General features: G+C 41.2%; 1 protein-coding gene across 2 annotated transcripts; it reads right to left on the bottom strand.

The window, feature by feature from the left end:
* Nucleotides 1–930: 930 nt before the first annotated feature.
* LOC135939184 (neuronal acetylcholine receptor subunit alpha-10-like) lies at nucleotides 931–23459 on the bottom strand. Of its 2 annotated transcripts, none has more exons than XM_065483416.1 (10): nucleotides 23313–23459; nucleotides 21363–21418; nucleotides 21138–21286; nucleotides 19575–19729; nucleotides 19241–19424; nucleotides 11736–11952; nucleotides 9089–9223; nucleotides 8442–8671; nucleotides 2927–3089; nucleotides 931–1397 (listed from the first exon to the last, which is right to left on the bottom strand). In XM_065483416.1, the coding sequence occupies exons 2-10, from the start codon at nucleotides 21409–21411 to the stop codon at nucleotides 1180–1182; spliced, it is 1500 nt and encodes a 499-aa protein (XP_065339488.1). In that variant the 5' UTR covers nucleotides 21412–21418; nucleotides 23313–23459; the 3' UTR covers nucleotides 931–1179. The 2 variants fall into 2 exon arrangements, with proteins under 2 accessions (XP_065339488.1, XP_065339487.1); XM_065483415.1 differs by having other exon boundaries at nucleotides 931–1400; nucleotides 23313–23442.
* Between the last annotated feature and the right edge of the window lie 134 nt (nucleotides 23460–23593).

Consider the following 23593-nt stretch of genomic DNA (forward strand, 5'->3'; position numbering starts at 1 on the left):
TTAGAAATGCAAAAACTGCATACCGTTTAACTCGTCTTGATGCCCCCTGACGAGCCATAAAGGTTTGGACTCTTTTTCATCCCTCATCCACCCACTGAAGCCACATTTTCGCACGTTCCAATCGATTCCTGAGGGTCGAAATAGGTGGGGTATAATTATAAATAATTTTTCCGATCAAAAAATTGTTTGTGACATGCGAGCAGAGGCGCAAAGCGAAGCGCACGTTGCTTTGGCGCGCGCAACAAATGAACGTTTAAGTCGCTACTGCGCAAGCGTCCCCCATCTGTCGCGTAGCAGCTGAGTGGGGGTAGGAATGTTGCGCGCGCCAAAGCAACGTGCGTTTTGCTTTGCGCCTTTGATCGCACGTCACAAAAAATGTATCCATCGAAAAAATTATTGACCCCAACTATTTGAACACCGAAGAATCGATTTAACATACGAAAATGTGGTTTCAGTGAGTCTTTCAAAAAATTAATTCATTTTTCTAGCACACATTGCCCAAACTTGTTAGAAATCATCTTAAAAATAGTTTTACACACCCCTATAAGTCAAATGCTACCAGCAAATAATATCCTTGAAGCATCGATACTGTTGAAACCAGATAATCTTATAAGGTAATTTCATATATTTCGGGCACACCATTTCACCTGTTTCGTACAAAACCAGCATACCGCCACTTAGAGTTACAACTACGTTTATTAGAGGCAAATATCCGGGCCACCACACAATTTGCGGTCTCGACGCCATCGGTTTGCGTCTCTCGCTCTCTGTTCTAAATGGCCTAATTAGCCGCTAAATTAGAACAACAAACACACTAGCTGCGACATCTAACCGTAATATATATCCATGAACATGCTATCTGAAACACGGTGGGGTTTCGAAGCTATACCAAACAAGAGCTATGTATTCGATTAGTTTTAAACTTGGAACGGACCAGGGTTGAATGATAAATTGGGCAACTTTGGCTCGCTTTCGTCGCGACAAAGCGAGAGCAAATGAAAAGCCCTCCAAGTTTCGATTAGACACGCAAAGCGGCAGCGGCGGCGACGGCGACATCAAAGGACCGGATGATTAGAGAAAAAATGCAACCCCTGGCCGGTTTATAAATTAATTAATTAATCAATTAATCATCCCCTTGTGCAGCGGTCGCCGGACTTGGGGCGTGTCGGCGGCCATTTCTCAGGGTCCGTGCGGGCTGGAGAAGAGGATGGCAGTGGTGGTGACGGCGGTGGTGAAGAGGAAGGCCCACAGCAGCACGCGGTCGCACACCAGCGCCACTTGCTTCCACTCGCGCGACGCGCTCTCGCGACGCTCGCGCTCCAGCACGCGCACCTCGTTCCGCTCGATCGCCGCGTTGATTTTGTGCAGGGCGCGCAGGAACTGACCCTCCAGACTGTCTGCTGCAGCAAATCCGCGCCAACGCGGCAAGCCGGTGATGAAAAGGCACAAAATTGTGAGAGAGTGTGTGTGTTTATGGATTGGATTGGGAGTAGGCGCCAGGCGGGCTCTCAAAGTGATGAGCCGCACAAAAGGCGCTGAGAGCTAGTAGAGCAGCGCGTCTAGTGCTCGGAATCAGAAAGCTGAAGTTTCCACCACCACTGCCACAAAAGCCAAAAGCACGAGCAAAAAGGATTTTCTTTTGTTATGAACATTTTTAATTTTTATACATATCAATATAAGAACAAGAAAAGATGCTACCACAAGAGATTTGGTATGGTCTACAATTTTTAAATTTTTTGTAGCGCTCTATCCTGATTTAAGGAATGTTTTGGTTCTTTAGAAGCGTCGAAATAAATTTAATGCAGTTTTCCAGATAATTGGGGTAGAATCTGGAGAAAAAACATTTGATTATGATTTAAATTTTTTAATGATTTGAGTTGTTTAAACTGCGTATTATTTCTAATTTATCTCTAAAAGTGTTTTGAAATGAGGAAGGGTAGCAGAAGTGATTGATTGTGAGTTGAGGAGAAAAAAATCATTCCACATGCGTTTTACCGCAGTTTTTTCATTTGCTTTTGTGAATTTTTAAGAGGGAGTGTGTCGCAGGGTGGGGAAAGAACTCATTGCAACTGATTGCGAGTGCTGTCAATGATCGATGAGAATCAGAACCCTCGTGACGTATGAATTTTGTATCGCACGTACAGCTGATTGAGTGATTAGGCCTGAGGGGGCTCAAGCAGCTGCTATATTTTGCTAACCATCCCGATTTAAACACAAAAGAACACAAAAATTTGTCTCAAAAATATAAAAAGTAGAATTATAGAAATTGTTTGCATTTCCATTTATATGCGAGCTAACTTAAAATATTTTTTCCTATAAATGCCAAGAAATTTGATTTTTTTCATCATTAAAAATACGGAAATCCTGCATTTATTTTATTTTAGCTCAAATTTTTCATTTAAATACAAATAATTATTTCTGAAAATTTACTGCTCTAACATTTGTGAACAAGCTCGAGCTCAGTTTAACGAAATATGAGGCGCAATATATTGTTCATAAAATGGAGTGGAAACTCGGAGCCGGGATTTATTCGAAACAATAGACGCTGGCGCGAGTTTAGGGGTAAAACAAATATACTGCGTGGAAAGATCAAGGACATCTGTTGCCGCGGATTGACTGTTCCCGCAGTGCAGGTCAAAAGAGGCGGAAATTCGTCGGGAAAACAGTAATGGAAAATTGATTAGGCGAGAGCGGGTTGCGGCCGGCTGTGAATTTTACGATGGCAAATAAAAGGCAAGCCGGCAGGCTGCGCCCGCCGCTGATTATAAATGCGAGCGGGCATGTCGATTTTATCGCGCGCGCCAGCTTAATCCGCCCGCGCCCGCGGGGAGAGCGAGCAGAAGCGGCTTTTCCTCTTGAAATCGCTCGCTTGTGCATGCGACACAGATACAAAACAATGGAACGACTGCTGAGAGAAAAGAGTCACCTGGGTTCGAGTCGCGGCGCTGCTGTCGGCGCGGCACGAACCGCGGCGACCGCTCCGGCGAGTATTCGGCACCGCGGTGATCGCTGTCCGGCGAGTGCGAGTGGTGCGTCCACTTGTCCATCCGCACGCTGTCCCCTCGCCCGCCAGACCGCGAGTTGCTCTCCTGGGAAATGTTGAGCAAAACATTTTGCCCGTGTTTAATATTAATTATTAAAATGCTGTGCAAAAACACCCTGATGTAAAAATTTTTAAAATGTCACTTTCATGACAAATAAAATTCAAAACACTCAAAATTTTCAGTCGGGTCCAAGAAATTCAAAGATTTTATGCTGGTATTATTTAAAATATCTTAACCCCTGCTCGTCCTTGTAATTTAATTATGTGCCTAAAAACTGCATTAGAATTCGTATGAATTTCCTTAAAAACTACTAAACACACAGTTTTCCTTGTTTGCTCTAATAATGTACATAATAAGCTTTGCAATGAGGTTGTGAAATTTGGGGAGCATTTTGTATCGTGTCATATTGTTATTCTATCCAGATTCATCCTAGTTTAAAAAATAATTTAGTTGGCATTTCTACTAAAAAAGAACTGCCATAATTTTTAGACGGTCTTTTTTATTAAAATTTTAAACTATAGAAACAAACCTGAGAAAACAGAAGCAGCAAATAAAAAACTTTAACACAAGATATAATTATTTAAAATATTCATCTCATGTGAAAAGGGGGTGAAACGAGGATTTAAAGGGGGTGCAGGGGTTCCTAGTAGTTGGGGATGTAATTAGTTTTGCGTTCACAACCCAAACACCCAAAATATCAACGCGAACAACTCGAATTTCTACCTGGTTTGGTGTTTGCTTGTGTTTTGGGGTTTGCAAAAGGGTTGTTTGGAGGTGGTTTTCCAGGAATTAGAACAACCCTTGATGAAATTTGAACTGAAAGCCGATTTCGACTCAAATGAACTTATGACTTCTGATTTTATGGGGTGGATTGAGTTAAGGGATGGATTAGTGTTTCCCTTGAATTAAAACACCTTCATAAACATCCCCTGTAAATTTCTAAAAAAGGCTACAGTGAGAAAGCAACCACGTATACCTAGCAAAAAAAGTTAATTTCCATCAACAAATTCTAAAATATTAACTTTAAAGGCAACAGAACAGAACCCAATTCCCTTAATTGGAGTAAAATAGCGTTTTGCATGGAATTAAGCCGTTTTTAATGGTTTAAAGAGCAGTTCAAATGGATTTAATTTGCATTTTCCTTGCTCATTAAATCGATTGGGAGCTACAAAAATTCCCAGCTTATTATTTCAGACAAAAGAGGAAACATTCAAATTATAACTTGAAGCGATGTATATTTAATTTGTGTTTCTTGCATGGAACAAGAACTGATGCTTATAAGATTAAACTTCTCATAAGTCTGCTGCTAAGATTGCAAAAAACTAATTTTGCTTGTTGAAACAACACTAAGCAATTAAATGATGAAACAAAGCTCAACTAGCTCAAGTTAACGTTTCAAATAACGCAGAATCTTCTTATTACAAAACTTTGCAATACAATATGTGCTTTGTTCAATGAAAAAAATTAGCGGTAGCATGACTCTGTCAATAAATTAGTTTTGAACTAAACTGACGCCTCGTTACCTTTTCAGAATAAGCAAATTATGCTCTCAACCGGCGGCTTTTTAACATTTTAGAGAGAAATTAATTGAGGATTGAGTTGAAAATACGCAAAATGCTGTAAGGACGGCGTTGGCAAAATTAATGAGCTCACTCGGATCAAACAAGGCTCGCTGGCTGCAAAAACGCGAGCGAATAACAAGATAGGACAAAGGCGCCGAACAAAAGGCTGCGCTCGCGTTTCTCCGGCGTCGTTATGCGTGCGTCGCGTGAGCCTGGAACCCAGCTTTTATGTGCATAAAAAATCCGCCCACTCAACGCGCAGCTTGCTTGTCAATCTCGTTCGCACATTTCGGCACTGCGGCACAACATCGTGTATGTATTTGCGCTGATTGCTGCCGGGAAAGAAACAAAGCCAACTAGACAGACTTTAAGCAAATCTCGCTGCTATAACGTCAAGGGAGAACGAGTCAAAAGCCATGAAAAGCGAGCGCATGCAGCATTCGTTAGCTGTGGAATGGAACACTCTCGAGCTGCGAATACACTGTAGATAAAGCTTTCAGAGAAACGTTTGATGAAAAGTTTATCATTTCGTTATGTGACTAGCGTGGCAGAAGATAATCTGAGAAAATTAGATTTGGTTGCATTCACATTTTGATATCCGCCACACGTTAAGTACTTAGATTAAGGAGCTGCTGTCATGCGCGTAGCGTCAGCCAATCAGCGTACGTCGAGCATTTTTCGAGTAGAGCCTTTGCGACTTTCTTTGATTTGCGCCTTTTCATTAACAATGAAACCAATTTAAATCAACTTTTTATCGATAGACCAAATCTTTAGCTGCGAGTAGGCAGCAAGCAATCCTATTAGACAGTTTTTAATTTTCAACACAAGAATCATTGGCATTCTTGAGAAAATATTTGAAAAGTGCGACCACTCGAGGTTGTTTTCATGTTGAATATAATTAAAACCAGGCTTCATCCTCGTTGTCAAATTAAAGAGAAATTCGTCTTCTTTATTTCTCGACCAGTTTCGACGTCACCAAGTACGTCCTAATCATGAGTTACAATTACAATCAAATAACAAACAATACAATAATGTCACATCTAAAATCATATAAATTCCATACAATTTTTAAAAAAACACCCACCTATTCATGAGGCACTTGAGGCAAGCTCCAAAGACCAAATGTAACAAATTCTAAGCCACCCCTTTGTTAAATAACACGCACATCTCACAGGTGGTAGGGAACCTTTTTGTTCCGTGAGCTAAATTTTCCCCTTTCAGCGCGTAAAATATTTTTCCACACATCACAAAGCAGGTGGCTTGGGTTACTAATAACGTTTTCTGAGCATTCCATTGCAACCGCCTCCAAAACTACCCTCTTCCACAAATTTGTTTCTTGCTTCAAAATTTCCACATTCTTCCAATCAAACGTATGTCCTTTTTTCTGTGCATGCCGCGCTAACTGGAGACCATTGTTCGTCGAGCTTCCAGTGCTTTTTCCTACGGCTCTCCTATGCTCATCTAATCTGTACTGCACTTGTCTCTTTGTTTGGCCAATATATACTGACGTGCAATCTAAACATGGCACTAAATAAATACAGTTTTTAAGTACTGGTTCCGATGGAGGTTTCACGCGCATCAACCGGTCTCTTAGGGAAAGTCCACTTGAGAAAACTACCCTCACATTTGCGATTTTCTTGCTGAAGTTTTTAAATTTTTCAGAAAACCCCCTCACAAATGGAACGACCACCGACGTTGAATGCACCTGCTCCTCCTTGTCCTCTCTTTTTCTCATCCACTTCCGGTATGCCTTCTTGATGAATTGTTTCGGATATCCGTTCTTCTCCAACAAACCAAAAATCGTGTTTATCTCCTGGTTCAAACTCAAACTGTCGCTGCAATAGCCATGTGCCCGTCTAAACATGTTCAGTGCCACCGCCATTTTTGTTTCGCAACTATGATTTGAGTCATATTGCAAGAAACTATTTTCACTTCCTGGCTTCCTATACACCGTCAGTTTGACTTTGCCTTGTTCGTGTACTAGTAACATATCCAAAAAGGCGATTGACTTGTCCTTCTCCAATTCCAATGTAAGAGTTATGTCAGGATGTACACTATTACAGCTATCCAAGAACTCGGCTATCGGAAAACATGCCTGGTCATAAATTACCAAATAGTCATCCACATACCTCCACATCACTTTCGGTTTTTTTCGGAATTTCTCCAAGCATTTTCTCTCAAAATCCTGCATAAAAACTTCTGCGAGAACCGGGGACAGTGACGAACCCATCGCCAGACCTTTCTTCTGCTTGTAAAATTTTCCTTCGAAAATAAAGTATGTTGACTTCATGCTAAAATCTACCATTTCACATAACGTATCAATCGGAATCAATGTTCTCTCCATTAGCTTGTGATCTTGCATTAACTTTTCTTTCAGGATTTTCAAAACACTGTCTCTTGGCACCGATGTAAATAGACTTTTTACGTCCAGACTACAAAAACAATCCGTCTTTCCTAAGCTCATTGACTTAATCATCGGCAAAATCTGCTCTGCATTCTTGATGCTAATAGCACTGTCATTTGTAATTGGACTGATCATTTTCACCAAAAATTTAGCCAGTGGTTGAAACGCTGAACCAATCGTACTCACAATTGGTCGCAAGGGAACTCCGTCTTTATGTACCTTTGGTAGCCCATAAATATGTGGAGTCTTATACGGAACTGCTGTTGCTCGAGGGTGTTTGCTTTCTGGTGTTATCAACTTCAGTTCTTCTGGATGTGCTGCGTTCGCATTTTTCAACACCTTTTTCAAAATCCTCTCGAGTCCTTTGTAGGGATCTTCTTTTAATTCAGCATATTCTCCACCATTCAACAACTCCAACATCTTTTCCCTGTATTGTTCTGCGTCCAGAACCACTGTATTTCCACCTTTGTCCGCTTTAAGCACTTTAATTGCTGAATCTTGTCGAATGGAACTAAGGGCTTCTTTTTCTTCCGGATTCAAATTCGCCTTCCTTTCACGTTTCCTTCCAAGTTCATTCGCAATTTTTTGTTTCCATTTTAACGCTGTTTCTGGTTGGAGGAATTTCGTGGCTGCTTCAACTGCCGTAATGTAGTCCAATCGAGGCAGAAAGTTTGGCGTCGGATTAAAATTTAATCCCCTTGACAACAAATTCTCTTCTACCTGTGTCAAACTCCTTTTTGACAGATTGATTACTTTTGTTCCATTGTTGCGGCCTTCTTTAAATTCTTCCAGTCTTTCCAGCTTTTTTGACTTGCGTTTCCGCTGCTTCTCCTTTTCCACCTTGCATTTTCTTTCCACCTCTTTATCCAACTTCCTGGCATCTTCGTGTTGTAATTCAAACTGCAGGCTTGTCCAAATATCGTTTTCCTCCTTTATGGACTCTGTCCACTGTTTCCTCGCATTGCTTACAGCTATTCTTACAATCGACTTGTTAGCCCTTTCTAGAACGCGTCCAATCCTTGGATCCCAAGAGATAGCGGATGGAGCTTTTATGCGCAGGGTCTTTGGATACACTTCGTTTTTCCGACATTTCACAAGAAATTCAAATTGTTCTCGAATTCTTGTTGTCCTCAAATTTCTTTTGACATATTGATTGTAAAGACTTACGGTATCAGGCCTGTACCTGTTCTTCAATATTTGAAAAGTGCGACCACTCGAGGTTGTTTTCATGTTGAATATAATTAAAACCAGGCTTCATCCTCGTTGTCAAATTAAAGAGAAATTCGTCTTCTTTATTTCTCTCTCTTTATTCGTCTCTCTTTAATTTGACAACGAGGATGAAGCCTGGTTTTAATTATATTCAACATTCTTGAGAAAGTTTAGCATTTCGGGGGTATGTTTAATTTCCCTTTGGAAAAATAAAAATCTTACCTGCGATTTGTACCGCTGGACAGGGGCTTGGGTTGGTTGGTGGACGGAACTGGGCGTTTCAGCGATGTCAAAGTGGACGAACACGATGCGTGCCAAAGGACCGAGCACGAGTCGCTTGAGCAGTTTAGGCACACCAGCACCTCGCACGCCTCTGTGGTACACGTTCAGGGTGACCACACTCAGCCCGCTGGCGAAGGAAACCAGGCAGATGCTCACTCCGTAGTACATACCTGTGGAAATTGCGTTAGGGGCTCCTTTTTTGCTTTTTGCACTCCATTTTTAGAGGGAATATATGACGTTTTACCTAAATTAACTAATTCAACCCTCAAGAATCGATTGGTGTGTTCAGAAACTTCGTCAAAGACGGTCTTTAAATGCTGCTCCAGAATTGCTCTTTGAAAGAGCAAATTCATGGTTTAAAGGAGCATATCACGATGAGCAAACAATCGAATGAGGATCAATCAGCGCAGTCGTGTCTTCAAACAAAGTGAACAACTTTTGCCTCGCGAAACTTCCGATGAGAAAAGCAAACAGAGGGATATGTGATCGTTTTATTCAAATTTTTAGCTCGAAGCAAGGCGAATGAAACGCACACGAGCGGAAGCATGGTTTGCCGTGGGCGGGAATTCATATTACAGAGAACTTACTTATGAGCGGCGTCTTTTCTGTCGGCGGAAGGCTCTCTCGGATGGTCATGAGGAAGACGGTCATGGAGAGCAGCGCCGAAATGCCAAGAGTCACCTTTTCGCCACTCTCGGACGGCACATAGAACACCAACAGGGCTGGAAATCAACGAAGAATACCTCTTCAGCTGGTTCGTTGGCTGTTTTTTTATATTTTCACAAAAAATAAATTAACAAAAAGGAACCAGGAAAAAGGGATCTCCAATAATGATGAAAATATGGTTCAGCGGGGTTGATGGATGAGCACCTAAAAAAACTGTTGAGATCACCAGGGGAAGTCAAGCCGAGTCGAATGGCGTGCAGTTTTTGCATTTCTGATAGTTAGAGCCCAAAATTTAACGCTCACAAGATTTGCAAAAATTCCAAAATTTTGTGTTTTTCTAAATTCAAAATTTAATTTTAAAGAAGCCGAATGCCACCTTGATTTTTTTGTACCCTGAGGTCACTTTGAGGGGCGTTTCGGATTTTTTAAAGTTTCCCAAATCGCAAAAATCATCTGGATATTTTCTAAAATGACCCTTGGTGACCTTTGACCTTGGCAGATAATCTCAAATTTGGTGTTCATTTGATCGAGCTTGACGAAAGGAGGTCAACGCATCCGTCGAGTTTTAAATTGCATCAACTTATTCTCAAAACTCGCCAAAAAAGTCTCGTAAAACCCGCAAAAATGAAATTTTCCTTGGGTGTGAATTTGGTCAGAATATCTTAACACCACCAAAACCATCCTGCGAACCGTGATTTTCGCTCTTTAGAAATGTTTTAAGGGTTTTTGATTAAAATTACATTTTTCAAAACGTGTCAGAACATAACATTTTCTACTTGCGATATTCCAAGCAGAGTACTTTGATTTTGAGGGCATGTCAAATTCTGCGGACAGGTGACGAGACAAGCAGGTTCTGGAATTTGAAAAGGGGCGTTTGTTTCGTCGGCAGGCGTTTCGTCAAGTAAACGAGACGCGATGGCGCTGAGGACTGAGGATCGAGATGGGAAAAGTTTGCGAGAAAATTAATTGCAAGCGTGAAAGGGCGGGCGAGTGTGTTTGTGGCAGTCGGGCGGGCAAACAATTGATCAAATCGAAACAGGTGCGAGCCGCGGGCGGGAAAAGCAAAATTCGGTCACCATGGCGACGGACGCGCGCGCGAGAGAGAGCTGCTCGTCGCTATTTCGGGCCGCGGCCGCCGAATCATCAGGTCTCCACGCTTAATTGATCGCGCGCGCCGAATTCCAAAAAGCATGGCGCGGCACTAGTGCACTTCAAAGCAACAGTTGCTTTGAACCAGCAGAAACAACATCAGCAGACCGTGGCCGCCGCACAATCAAGGAGGCGACTCTGTCTCTCGTTACTTTCGCAAATAAATAGAGCAGTTCAGACCTTTGAACCCGCGCGTCTTTGGCCAAGGTTACCTACCAGGGTCTCCGTTCAACCGTTCCGTCGTGTTTACCGGTGTTTTTGTTAAAGGCTAACAATAACAACAGCCTCTGTTGTGGTTTGTTGTGCGTAAACACGTGCTTGCAATTTAAAAGTCTTTCATCAGCGTGCATAACTTTAAACCACATTGTTAAAATTCTGCTGCAAAATATAAAATAAAACAAGTGGCTTCCGCCTCTTGTCTGCATCGAGGTAGAAATTGACCAAATAAGATCCAAATATAAGCGACTGAGCCGGCAAAACCACAAAAATATTTCCGAGGTCGCGCAACCTGAGGAACGTCTGTCACAGGCAAGGGTGAAAATTAGTTGCAGAGTATCGCCAAATAATGTGCTCGAAATTGCTGAAAAAGCAATAAAAACCGGCCTGGAGGCGAATCTCAGGTCGGGGTGCCCTGAAAAAGGTCACAAGGGTACCCCAGGTCGAAACGCCGTGCGAGACCTGTCCGATGAGGGGTCGAGGTCGACAATCGGATGAACGGCCGAATTTAAACAAAAATAAAACCATTAGGCGTCACGCAATGCCAAAAAACCGTAAAAAATATTTTTTATTTTTCTATGGGGTCAAAAATCTGAAAATCGGTTTCCAGACCGGTAATGGTCCTGCACGTGCGTTGAAGTTGGTAAAATCTCCATTAAGAAAAAAATCGCGAATATTCGATTTCCCATAGAAAAAGTGCAAAAATCACGTTTTTCAAAGTTACAAAATTTATCTCCTCCTAGGATTTTGATCGGGTTGACCCATGTTTTGTCTTAAAATTATCCCAGAAAAATTTCGCGCTGATTGAAGGTTTATTTTTTCGAATTATGTGCCCTGGACCAGAAATATGGCCGGCAGAAATTCGGCCTGTAAATTTTCGCAAAATTTCGAAAAAATTGTTCGAACCCGGTCTAACGCACCTCACCGAGGGGCGTCAATTGGTACCAAAATCTGTGCTATCCGGCCCATAAGGCCCCGCCTGGACCTCGAAAACCAAAGTTTGAAATGTCGCATTACGCGATTTTTCGACATTAAAAATTATTAACTCGGCTCCTATGTTATGTAGAATTGATCCACCGCAGCAGAGGTGTTCAGAATTTCTATTATAATATAATATTTTAACAAATTTAGATAATAGAATATTAAATTTAGCTAGCAAACTATTCAACAAACTAGTTTCAATAACATTACTTATGTATTTACCAATCGAGTTGATCAGCATGCAGGGCAGAATGAGGTTGAAGACGTAAAAGAGAGGTCTCCTCCGGATGCGGATGGTGTAGGTGATGTCAGGGTAGGGCTCAGGGCAGCACGAGTATATGACCACGTGCCGTTCGGCCTCGAAGCTGACGAGGTCGAACTCCCCGTTGGGCTGGTAGTTGCTCACGTCGCCATGTTCCGTCTGCTTCACCAGGTCCACCTGTCGAGCAATCAAAGCGAAACCTAATAAGGCGAGAAATGATGTACGTGCGTTTAACGATCTCGTTATTCCCGCTCCCGACACAACTTTTCCATCTTCGAAAAATTGTGCTTCTTTGCTTACAAACTTTTCCATCACTGCGATCGTTCGACTTCGAAGAATATGAATGATCTTTAAACATCACTTGCAGTCAGTCGGAAAACAACTGTCGATCTGTATTTCCTTTGACTGCGCGACTTATTCATAAAAAGCTTTCTGCGCTCAACAGAGTCTGATGCAAATCCAATAAAAGGGCCTGGACGCCGCGGGCAGCGAGTAGCAACAAAACTCGCGTTAACATGAAAAGACGATCAAAAAAGTTGTCCCTTGCCTTCGCACGAAAAGTCTCTCTTTTTCTCACACCTTTCTGTCGGGAAAACAGCAACGTTTTTGTCTCCGCACTTATTTCAAGTCAATAGAAAACTGTTAAAATATGCTATTCATTTTAGACGGTCATTTTTTCATTGGTTATCAAGCGAGCACAAACCATTTGATTTGTCTTCCCGCATGATTTTCTCTTTATAAATAAATGAAAAGCTTTGTGTGTGAGAAATTGATTGTTATCTAGGGGAGGTTGAGACGAATCGAGCGGTGTGCAGTTTTTGTAATTATTATGGCTTAAACAACCAGAGATTTATTGGCGATAACAATTTTGATAAGACTGCCATGGCAGTTCAGTATTTCATATCCCAATAAATAATTGGTTTTTAACATTATATATATACATCTGTTATCGCACAGAGACTCTAAGGAAATATTTACCATGAAAAAATCGTGTAGATCAATCTAAACCGACTACTGCTCCAAAAACAGTGTGTTTATTCTTTTGGGACGCACAAAACAACATCTAAATATACAGACCAGTAAAGTATCTGCTAATCTAGAGGACGAGAAAGAAACCCATCCACATGAACATTGATGTTAGTAAATATTTTGCTAGTCTTAATAAGGCCTCTTTCACCACCTGGCGTTTCTAGGAAAGATGAGTGATTATTGACCGACGGCTCGAACAGGTACACCCAGCTTTGCTAAAAGATCATACGCTGCAGGGAGTTGCTCAAGTTTCGAGTTCGAAGCTTGGCAGTCGCAAATAATTAATTGCGTGGGTCTCGATGAAATTATACGCCGTCAAAGGCAGCCGAAATTCGTAGCAACGAGACGACTTTTAATCAAAACGGCTCGCAGAAATCCTCCCACTGACATTCCAGTCGCCGCTGAGCGCTCTCCAAACGCAACCAAAACTCTAGCTGGGCGAAACACTCCAACAAAATTGGTAATTTGCCACCATAGGCGCGACGAGATGCGTTCTCGCCTCAGTGAAGAAACAAGAAATGATGAATAAGCTCCCACCCGCAGAATTATACACATGTCCGTGGTTTGTGCTGTGTGTGCAGCACTGTTATGAAATAATCTGTTACATGCTCAATGTCATAAAAGCAAATAGCCGAAATAACTGCCTCTTCTCTACTTCCAACTCTTAAATAAAGATAAGCAAGGAGGAGTTTCTTAAGCGTTTATTTTTTCTTTTAAATGTCTGAGTACTGAAAGGTTGGCCTGTATTTCGCTGTTATAATGAGAACATTTCTCATAATTCATACTAAAAAATTTAAATCATCTACGAAAGAGGAAAAAATAAAAAAGGCTGAATCTTTACAGCGGAGTGAATTGGGTACCAAGTTTGAGTATGGTGAGCCTACCGGAATGTTTAATATATTTAAAGACCATATTTGACGAATTTTCTGAGCACACCAATCAATTCTTGAGAGTAGAATTAGGTAAAGAGGGATTTTTCCGACCAAAAAGTGCATAGCGACGAGCGTAGCACAAGTAGAATTTTTTCCCGCCAGAACAATATGAATGCGAGAGCTGCGCATGCGTCAGAGGTTGTTTGAGCACTACTTGCAGAGAGACCGCCTGTACGAATGACTTCTTAAATTGTCACATCCCGCCAGCTCTGGCGGGGAAAAAAAAGTTCGCACGTCGCGCTGGACTTTTTGGTCGGCAAAAGATCCCCACTTTACCTAATTCGACCCTCAAGAATCGATTGGTGTGCTCAGAAACGTCGTCAAAGGCGGTCTTTAATGACTACTGCAAAGTTGGCCCAATATAAAGGCATGCACCAATGAGATAAATCAAAATCAGCGATGAAACAATTGCAAAATGTCTGAATCATCAATTTAAAGCCTATGAAAATTAAAAAAAATTGAATCCTTGTTGAGTTTGAAAGTGATATTTCCACGAAATGACTGGCACGATATCTATCTTAACTTCCTCAATTAATTATTATTCGTATAGCCCCTTTATTTTCTGTTTGCATCATTTCTATTCTGAATAATGTATACTGTTTGTTTGTTTGCTACAAAAGCGGCTTGATGGGGGAATGCATTAAAATAATTATTCGAGCACACCTAAACATCCTCGGGGCATGTTTTTGATTAAAACCTGGAATACCAAACTAAAACACGTCTGGCAGCAAGTGTTTCATTCCGCCACAAACGGAAGAGCTCAAAGCACCTCGCTGTGTGTGTGTGTGTGTGTGTGTGTGTGTGTCGGAAATGAGAGGAAAAGATAAAGTTTGTCGCATTTTCGTCTGAAGCTGTTTGGCTAAACACGACTTGTCGTAAAAGGCGAGTCTTTTAGTATGGGTCGGGCGTTCGAGGGGGTTGATCAAACGCTTTTACGCTCTTTAATTGCGCGCGCGCGGCAATAATCTGTTTGCAGTGCAGAGTTGGAGGGCAACTGCCACACACGCCTAATGCACCCCCGTTAAAAATTTACGGCGCGCGACCTCGATTTGCCGCCAAAACAAACCGCACACACAGCACACGCCGGGCAAAGCTCGCAAACTACTCGGCACACGACTTTCAACCAACGTCAACAGTGTCACTTTGAAACACGCCGCCATTATCATTCCTTTTTATCAGCCCTTCAACTCGCAATGGCAATTCGACTGTGTTTTGATGAGTGGGCAAAAAACTTTCTCTGTGCTGTTTTTCGCAGAATAAATCTCAGCGACAACGCGAGCATAAGAATAAAGCATTTGGATATTTTTGTTCGAGATTGAGAGGAAACAGTCGTTGGTGATCACTGCATGGGGTTAGCGATTTTATAGAATCGACTATTTTGAACACAAAATATGCACGAGTCACGCAATTTAAAAATTCTGAAGTGAACTAACAATTAAAAAATCTTAAAAGCCGCCAAAAACCCCATAAAAGTTTATTTTCTTTAATTTTTTGGTAGAATAAAGTATTGTCGACACCCTGTTGGCATGGTTTCTCTGATTTGAATGTAATTTACTGGAAATTGCCCTAGTAGACTTATGTCGTGCCCTAAAATTTCCTATTTTACAGGGGCTCAAAATTTGAAAAGGCATTTTTTCAGAAAATTATAACATAACGTTTGCCTGGATCGACGTGGATAACATCGATGAGGTCAAAGTTGAATAAAATTCGCACCCAGAAAATCGAGATTTTTTCAGATATGGCATTTTTAGTGCAGATTTCAAGAAACTTGACCCAAATTTGTTTTAAAAATAACTCATTTCGACTTTTCAAGATCATGGTTGGGGCTAAGCCCCACCCCGTGCCACGGAGGGAGGAAATTTCGAGTTAAATTAACTTTTTCAGAGCGTTTTTGGTGCCGTTTCATAGATTTTTTTTTAAAGAATAATATTTATTTGTAATCTTTGGAAGTCCAGCCAATTCCGAAGAATTAACGGCTGGTGCTTATACATAGCTGCACAAGGCAGCATAATTTAATACAGTCGTGTACACATTATCATGAAATTAATGCAGTATTATGGTCCATAAGAGTTCGATTTAATTGTTTATAAGGCACTTTTTGATTTTTCGCTACGAGAAACTCAGTTCTGGGCTGGATTTCATCGTATATCACTCTCTGTGGTCGTAATAACAATTTCTTTGAAAACCCGTCTAAAATTGCCAACCCCAGTGATCACGTTGATCGCATTTTCCTTACATAAAGCTGATTTTATATCACGGGGTTGGGAGAGAACGAGTTGATTCGGGAACATCTACAAGAGGAAGAGTGCGGCGGCGGCGGCGGCTTTTGCTCACTTATGAAGAGAAAATATTCTGCGATATTTCCTTTCGGGAAGAAGCAAAAAGGCACGTGAATGAAAATAAAAACAAGAGGGCCAGAGACATCGGAATGAAGTCGGCGGCTGTTTGTGTCGCAACAATATTTCACGTCGTCAAAGGGCTTAGCGTTAGCCTGGCTTGTGCGTCGGAATGCTCGCAAACGAACCGAATTACCGGCCGCCGCGCGCGAGGAATGCGAGGCAGCCCCCACCCCTTTCGGCGCACCGGGTGAACTGGGCAAAGAAGGCACGGCACTCGGACTGACAGGCAGACGGACATGCTCTCTTGTCCCTGCCCGCGGCAACCATAACGAAAAGAGAGAAAGCGCCGCCGTAATTCCACTCAGGCGAGCAAAAAATGCCTCCTTTGCACACACTCGCCCCCCTTAAAGTCAATCTCGCGGATATATATTCCTTTCTGATAACACAAGCGAGAAGAATCGGTGTTAGTTGAAAAACTTGGGATGGCCCTTTTTCTCTCTGCCTCGTAAAAAAGTGCTTTGATCCTAATCCATCCTTATAGATGGATTTTATTGGTCCATCTTTCGGTGTTTTTTTTCTGAATATGAATTGCGCACCCCTGGATTCCCGTACAAGGAAACTCTTTTTGGTGTTAGAGAGCTATGGAGTCCCAAAGAAGGGAAATTTTTTGAGAGTTTAATGTTGGAATTGAGTTAACAACGGCTATCGTTCAGTAATGATGATGATGATAAAGCCCTTAAGAATATTCTTACCTATAGGTAATCTAGCTTCATTTTTGTCATTGGGGATCAGTTATTTTTATAATCTACTTAAAATTGAAATTATTAAATAAATTAAGATGTTTGAAACAAACAAAAATTGCAATCAAACAAAATTCAAACTTATTTTAATGAAATCATTGTTTCCAAAGGTTGTTAAAATAGTCTAATCGAAAAATATCAGCCATCCTTCGATACTGCTTGTCATTTTTGTCATTATTATTATTATTGTTCATGAATCTCCATAATTCATATTTAAAATAACCAAATAAACAGGGATAATAATACTGCTACTTTTGAAAACATCTCAATAGTTTCCTTGTTTGGTCTGATGATTTATTACCGCAATTTTAAGTCCAAAATCACGTAGTTTTGTTGAAAAATTTTATCATTAAAATTCATCATGGTTACTGCCAAGTTTGAACAATGTGCTGTTTTGTCTGAAAAGGTCGAATGAATACAAAACCTAAGAAATCATCGCGGCGACGACAGTTCACTTTGAGAAAAAATCTGCGAGGGGGATTTGGACTTTCGAACACGAGAGAACAGGACCGTAGCAATGAAATTGTAAAAGAAATGTTGACGAATTTCCGGAACTGGCAAATGTAAATCTCGATGCATGGCGGCTGAAAATGCATTGTTCCTGGCTCCAGGCCAAATTGAGCAGTGAGTGAAAAGTTTCTGGCGCAACAAGAAGTGCGTCAGCGAGGGGGAGAGTTAATTTGGTACACAATGCTTCGCGGGTTGTTAAGCACAATAGCAAGTTAGGTCTGAAATAGAGTCAATCTATCAAAATTCCTCAACACAGGCTTGATAATTAATGCGTAATTAAGCAGCGAGAGAAGTTTATGTTTGAATAGACGTGTAGGCACTCGGGGGAGTGTGTTTCTTTGAATCGACGGCATTTCGTTCGCCCACGTGCCGCAAATGTTTAAAAGCAGATTAGCTCATTTCGCTCGGTCCATTCAATCATTCCAGCAAAGCATCTTGGCAAAGTTTGCAGGTAGGTGTCTAGTTCGCAAACCCGGCAGGTGGTGGGCGGACCGAGACGGCTAATTGCACTTGAACGACAGTTTGACGGCGCGTTAACGAGATTCGCTTGTTTGCAAGAACAAAAACGGCACGCACGCACCTGCTGGCACGCATATTGACGATTCCAAAGATAGATCAGCGGCAATATCGTTGCCTGCTTTTTCTACAAACCACGCGTAGGCGTTTGTGATTTTTAAAAGAAAATAAAATTAATGTTTTAGAATTAAAAATCCACGTTGTTTGCGTAACTGGATATATACAGCTCTCGTCACGGGAAAAACGGGCAGATGAAATAAATATACTGATCAGAGAGAGAGAGAGAGAGAAAAGTCGAGCGTGAGAGGAGCTACACTCAACTGTTGGCCGTGAGAGTTTTAATTTCTATGTTATTTGACTAGTCTGACATTTCGAAATAGCAAAGGAATTTAAATCCCGAGGCTTTTTCCGCTCTCTCTGTGTCGAAACAAAAAATTCGTGGAAATCTATGCTACCAATTAAAAATTCGATCATTGGACATCATCATGGAAAAGTGCAATTTTGAGCGCTAACGGAGCCGAAAGAATCGACAGATGGAAAACCAAAAGGCAGCAAAGCGCGAAATTAGCAACTATATAGCTAACCAACGTGAGCTTTAAAGAGGATGTTCAAGCGAATTTTTCACCACAAAAGTTTGTAATTGTAATTAGAGAGGCATTAAACAGATAAATTTCGCCCAAAAGAATCCATTCAATCAATTATTTGGTGTCTTCTTGAAGCTAAAGAGATCTACCAATTTCTATTAAAAGTTGATTTAACAGCGAGTGAAAACACCCCAATCAGCAGCAAAAGGCTCTGCTAAAAAAATCCTCGACGCTGATTGGCTAATGCAACGCGGATGTCAGCAGATCACGTGATGAGCTGCTGACATGCGCATTGCGTCAGCCAATTAGCGTCGAGGATTTTCTAGCAAATAATTTCTAATGATTCATTCGCAATTAAATCAACTTTTAATGTAATTCTGCAAACATAAATCGATAGACCAAGACTTTAGCTACAATCGGTAGCAAAATAAGGAGTTTTATTAGCTAATTGGCTAAAGACTGGATTTGACACGTAAATTATTCAAAGAGAGGATAATTTATTTTTAATTTGGTAATAAATTAAAATTGCAGGGCTGGTGTAAATTTTTGAGGTGGGATCCTAATGCTGTTTTGCGTAATTTATAATAAATAAATAATCACCTCACTTTTGTTCACGCGGATCTTACACAATTTAAATTAAAAGGGATATTACAAAAATAAAAACAAATTAGCCTTCGTTTGAATAATCCGGTCTTTGGCCACTTAAACTAATACAACATTCCAATTTCTCTATAATATTGATCAAACAAACTGACCTGATAGCCGTCGTAGGTCCACGAGGCCCACTTCATTTGGCAGCTCTGCACATCAAAGGGGAAAAACTCGACGTTGATGTCGCACGAGCTGCGGTAGATGCCGTGGCTGAGCCACACCACTTCGCCCCCGCTAGACACGATCACGTTTGTGTTGATCACCGCGTTGCTGTACTGCGAATCAGCGCTGCGAGCAAGAGAAAATATCGGGAAAGAGGATGAAATCACACGAACTCAGCAGTCAAAGTTTTAATGCCAACTATGTTTAACGACGCAAAAGTTGCGGCGCGCACACGAAACCGCGAGGATTGGCTTGCGGTGAAATTTGAAGGCTTACTTGTTGTAGAGGATGACGTCGGGTTTCCAAACGCGCGTGTACGGCAGACGCACCACTTTGATGCCGGCGAACTCGGACGCGTTCCATCGCAGGTGGTGGTCCGTCCACACGTGCGTCAGCCAGCAGTTGGTCGTCAGGATTTGGTTCTTTTCGTCCTGATGGCATAATTAGAGCGGATTGAGGCAGGCGAGAAATTAAGATAGGCAACCTGCTTGGCATTGATGCTGAGCGCGTTGCATAGCTTCAAAAAGTGAGGTTTATTATTAACAGGATGATTTTGGAAAGCTTTCAAACTTCAGTTGTTCTCATCTCGCTGTGGCGCAATTTCAAAAATAAGGTATGATTTGGATTTATCTCGCCAAGCTCAATAGAATGGACACCAAATTTGATGTCCTAGGTCAAGCACAAAGGTAATTTCAGTTTAAAATCAACCTTTTTGTATTTGAGATCAGGATTTTGGAAATTTGAATATATCCTTAAAAGTTTTATTTTGAAATGAATGAAGTTGTGTGAAAATATCAGAGTGCTTTTCTATTTTATTTCCAAGAAATCACGCTTCAATACCCGAAAAAGCTAAAAAACATAATTTTTTAACCTTTTCTCGTATTTTACAAATTTTTTCAACTCCAAATCTCGGGGTACCCATCATTTGACTCTTCCTAACCTCCCCTGACCAGCTAAAGGGTTAAAGGGGGTGCCTTACTATTTTCAAGAAATTACACTTCAAAACAAAAAACAAATACAATTTTTTCAACTAATACCATATATTCCCTCCTCTGGAGAGTGAGCATTAGAAAACGTTAGATTAAATTTTGCTGTTCATCTTTTGATGGTTAATTTTTAAGGCAAAGTAACGTTTTACGAACTTTCTGTTAGAGCCCCTGAGGACTCATCAAAAGTGCTTGATCTGCAAAACGAAATTCCTGCTGCAAACGATTTTGAATCACCCCCGGGCGTTAAAATCGATCGACTGCCGAAGTGGAAAGCACAAATAAAAACGAATAAGTGACGAGACGTGTGTCACCACCGTTCTTACGACAAAATCCTCCCTTTTAAAGTTCCTCCTGCGTGGGTGTCCTAAATATATTCAAATTATTTTTGTCACGTTGGAAACCCTTCCTGTTTACGTGGGGGGAAAGGAATAAATTTATTTCTGCCTAATCGGGTTTAATTAAATGTTTCGAATGAGGCGTTGCACGGGCATTAAATTCAGTTTCTCCTGGAGGAAAACCAAATTAAGTTTCGAGACGTTTGACTGTCAAAGAGGGGTTTAATGCCATTTAAACTCCAGGAAATGTTAAGTTTGAGCATTTTCTCGCGCCCGGAGGATGCGTAATTAAGCAACAGAATTGTTCACACGGCTGAAATTTCATTTCGCGCGAATCTAATAACTTGCAACTTTTATTTCCAAGGCTTCAGAGCCAATCAAATGCCGCGACTAATTGTGGCAATTAATCGCGCCATCACCGCTGATTGCTGTTTCAAAATTAGTAATACGAGTGGGGAGGGAGGCTTGCTGCCCACGTGCCGCGCGGCGTTAAGCCGTACAAATTTCTTACTCACCACGTCGATGATGTGGTGCAGGGAAATGCCGAAGGTGACGGTGAGCGGCAGCGAACTGTTCTCCACGGGTCGCACCGAGGCGTCGTAATCGCGCAACAAGAAGCGCGTCAGCCGGTACTCGTTCTCGTCGGCGCCTCCGCGCAGCACGCCTGCAACGAAATGGTCAGCAAAAAGCGGCGACAATATAGAGCTAATTGCGCGCGTGAAAAAGAAAACAACGAGTACCTTGCAGCAGGATGCAGAGAAATTGCACGAGAAGGCCGGAGCTGGTCATTTCGCGGCTGGAATCCAGAACGAGTTTCAATTTAGTCGGCGAATCAATGACATTGACGGAGGCGCGGTTTTTATGCTGCCGCGAGAGCGAAATGCTCTCAAAAAGTGCAGACGCTGCTCGATGGATGTTTCTCTCGAGCACTTGCGGTCGGATCGGAATTCCTCGCCAAAAAGGTATTTAAAAAAAACCTCCCACGTGAGCAGCGTACATGTATTCCAAAATGCAAAGCCAATATTGAGTCGGAGGCAAATGGCAAAAACGAGAGAAGTTTCCTGATTCAAGTAGATTGACTCTTCAAATACAATGTATACATAGGGAAAAAGTTTGTTTGATTTGCACCAAAACGCTGTGGCCAAAGAGCGAGTAAATTTAGAATTGTAGCCGAATTTCTTGCGTGTTGTGGATGTAAATTTGATGTCTGCAGCAATTTAGACAGTTCGTATTTAATATAAATTCCAGCTGCAGTTGAAAGGGAAATGCTAGATTTTTATGCGCATACTTTGTGTCAGACAAGATTTGCAAAGGAAGAGTGGCACTTGGAACAGAATGGCATCGTTTTTAGGAGCGAGAAACATCTGGAATGTGCGTTTTGCAAATTCCCTCAATTTCTTTCGCCGAGGTTGTTTATAACACTTCTTTCCCTTGATGCCGCGCTGAAAAATAATGTTTTCTACAAATGAAATTCTCACTCGAGGTTCGTTCCATTTTCAGAGGTAATTGAAAATAAAGAACTTCATCCTCGTTGACATCATAGTTTTAATATTTCACGCTACGCAAAGGAAAAAATATCGAATTCGTGGTGTTTTCACGAATTAAATTTTATTATTGAGAATTGGTTTTTATACTGATTGTCTGTCTGGGATGAAGGCGGTTTTTTTACAATTTTTACTGAAAAATAATACAATACAATGGTGATTTTATTTTCATTTCTTGAGTATATGGTTGTAAGCATTTGCAATACATCGGAATATTTTCTGTTTGAAGAAGAAATTTTTAGTTTAGAGGATAATAATTTTAATTTACACATCTGCAATTTGAAACGCAGTTAAAGGATTGATAATGTAAGAGCCTAGAAAATTCCTTTTGCCATTGCGTGAACTCAGTTGAAGCCAAAATTGACTGTGGCTGCAAAGTTAGCATGCTTTTGAAATAGTGAGGACTGTCTCCCAACTTGAAATCCTATTTTTTTCACGAAAAAAGAGTTTCCCTAAAACGCTGTTGGACATATCTCGACGAGAGGAATCGAAATCTGCCAAGAAAATTTGCTCAAGCGTAAGGAGAGTCTCCTTACTAAAGCGATGGAAATTTTGGAGAAAATTCGAATATTTACTGTAGCATATAGGGTCGTTTTTTGCTTATTGCAAATTGTAGAGCAAATTGTTTATCGCTCAACTGCTTCTTGCATCCAATTAACGATTCGAATAATTTTATACTGTCACTCTTTAATTTAAAGTAATGATTTACGTAGGCCAACAATTAAGGACAAATGTTGCAACAGTTTGTACAATTTTGAAATCAGGACCATGGAACAGCTAAATTTCGCATTTTAACAAATTTCTAAAAAAAATGGGTTTTCACTTGATTTCGATTCCTTTCGTCGCGATCTATCCATTAGTATACGAATTTGAAGGAAAAATTCATTAAATTGTTAAATAAATCGTGATTTTACAGTAGGGAGACAGTGCTTGATTAGCATGCAAACTTTCAAGCCGATTTTCTCGCAAATTTTACCTGAAAATTTTCAGCTTTTCCTCATTTAAAGACAAAATCATTTCCAAAAATCCAAATTGCTTTGCAAAATCCAATTAAAGTACATGCAATTTGTTTCCATTGGAGAAGGAACAATTAAGAGAGAACGGAGGAGACAAATTGAAAAGAGTAATACGGCGCTGCTGACTGACCTGGCTGCGTGACCTTTTGATGAGTGTGTGAGTGCGTTGCGTCGGCCGGCGGTCGGAGATGTGCTCGTTGCGGCGCCTGCTTGGTGCACACTCACCCAGCCTGCTCGGCCGCCGCCGCCAACGGCCACCGCGCGCCGCCTGCGCACAAAATTATAAGACACGCGAATGCTCCCGTTTTGGCCTGCTCAACAATAATCATTCCCGGATCATAACCGGGCTGAAGATGAAGTGTGTCAACCTGCATCACAACTTTTCTGCGTACGCGGCTGTCGAATTTCGCC

The sequence above is a fragment of the Cloeon dipterum genome, chromosome 3, assembly GCF_949628265.1.
Source record: "Cloeon dipterum chromosome 3, ieCloDipt1.1, whole genome shotgun sequence".
In the NCBI taxonomy this organism is placed as follows: Eukaryota; Metazoa; Arthropoda; class Insecta; order Ephemeroptera; family Baetidae; genus Cloeon; species Cloeon dipterum.

What these genes read in the sequence shown, in the direction of transcription:
- LOC135939184 (XM_065483415.1), bottom strand. Translation starts at nt 21,411, where the DNA reads ATGACCAGCTCCGGCCTTCTCGTGCAATTTCTCTGCATCCTGCTGCAA. An exon ending in TCCAGCGGTACAAATCGCAG is followed by an intron (nt 3,090 to 8,441) that starts GTAAGATTTTTA and finishes AACATTTCCCAG; the next exon opens with GAGAGCAACTCGCGGTCTGG. An exon ending in GCGCCGCGACTCGAACCCAG is followed by an intron (nt 1,401 to 2,926) that starts GTGACTCTTTTC and finishes GATTTGCTGCAG; the next exon opens with CAGACAGTCTGGAGGGTCAG.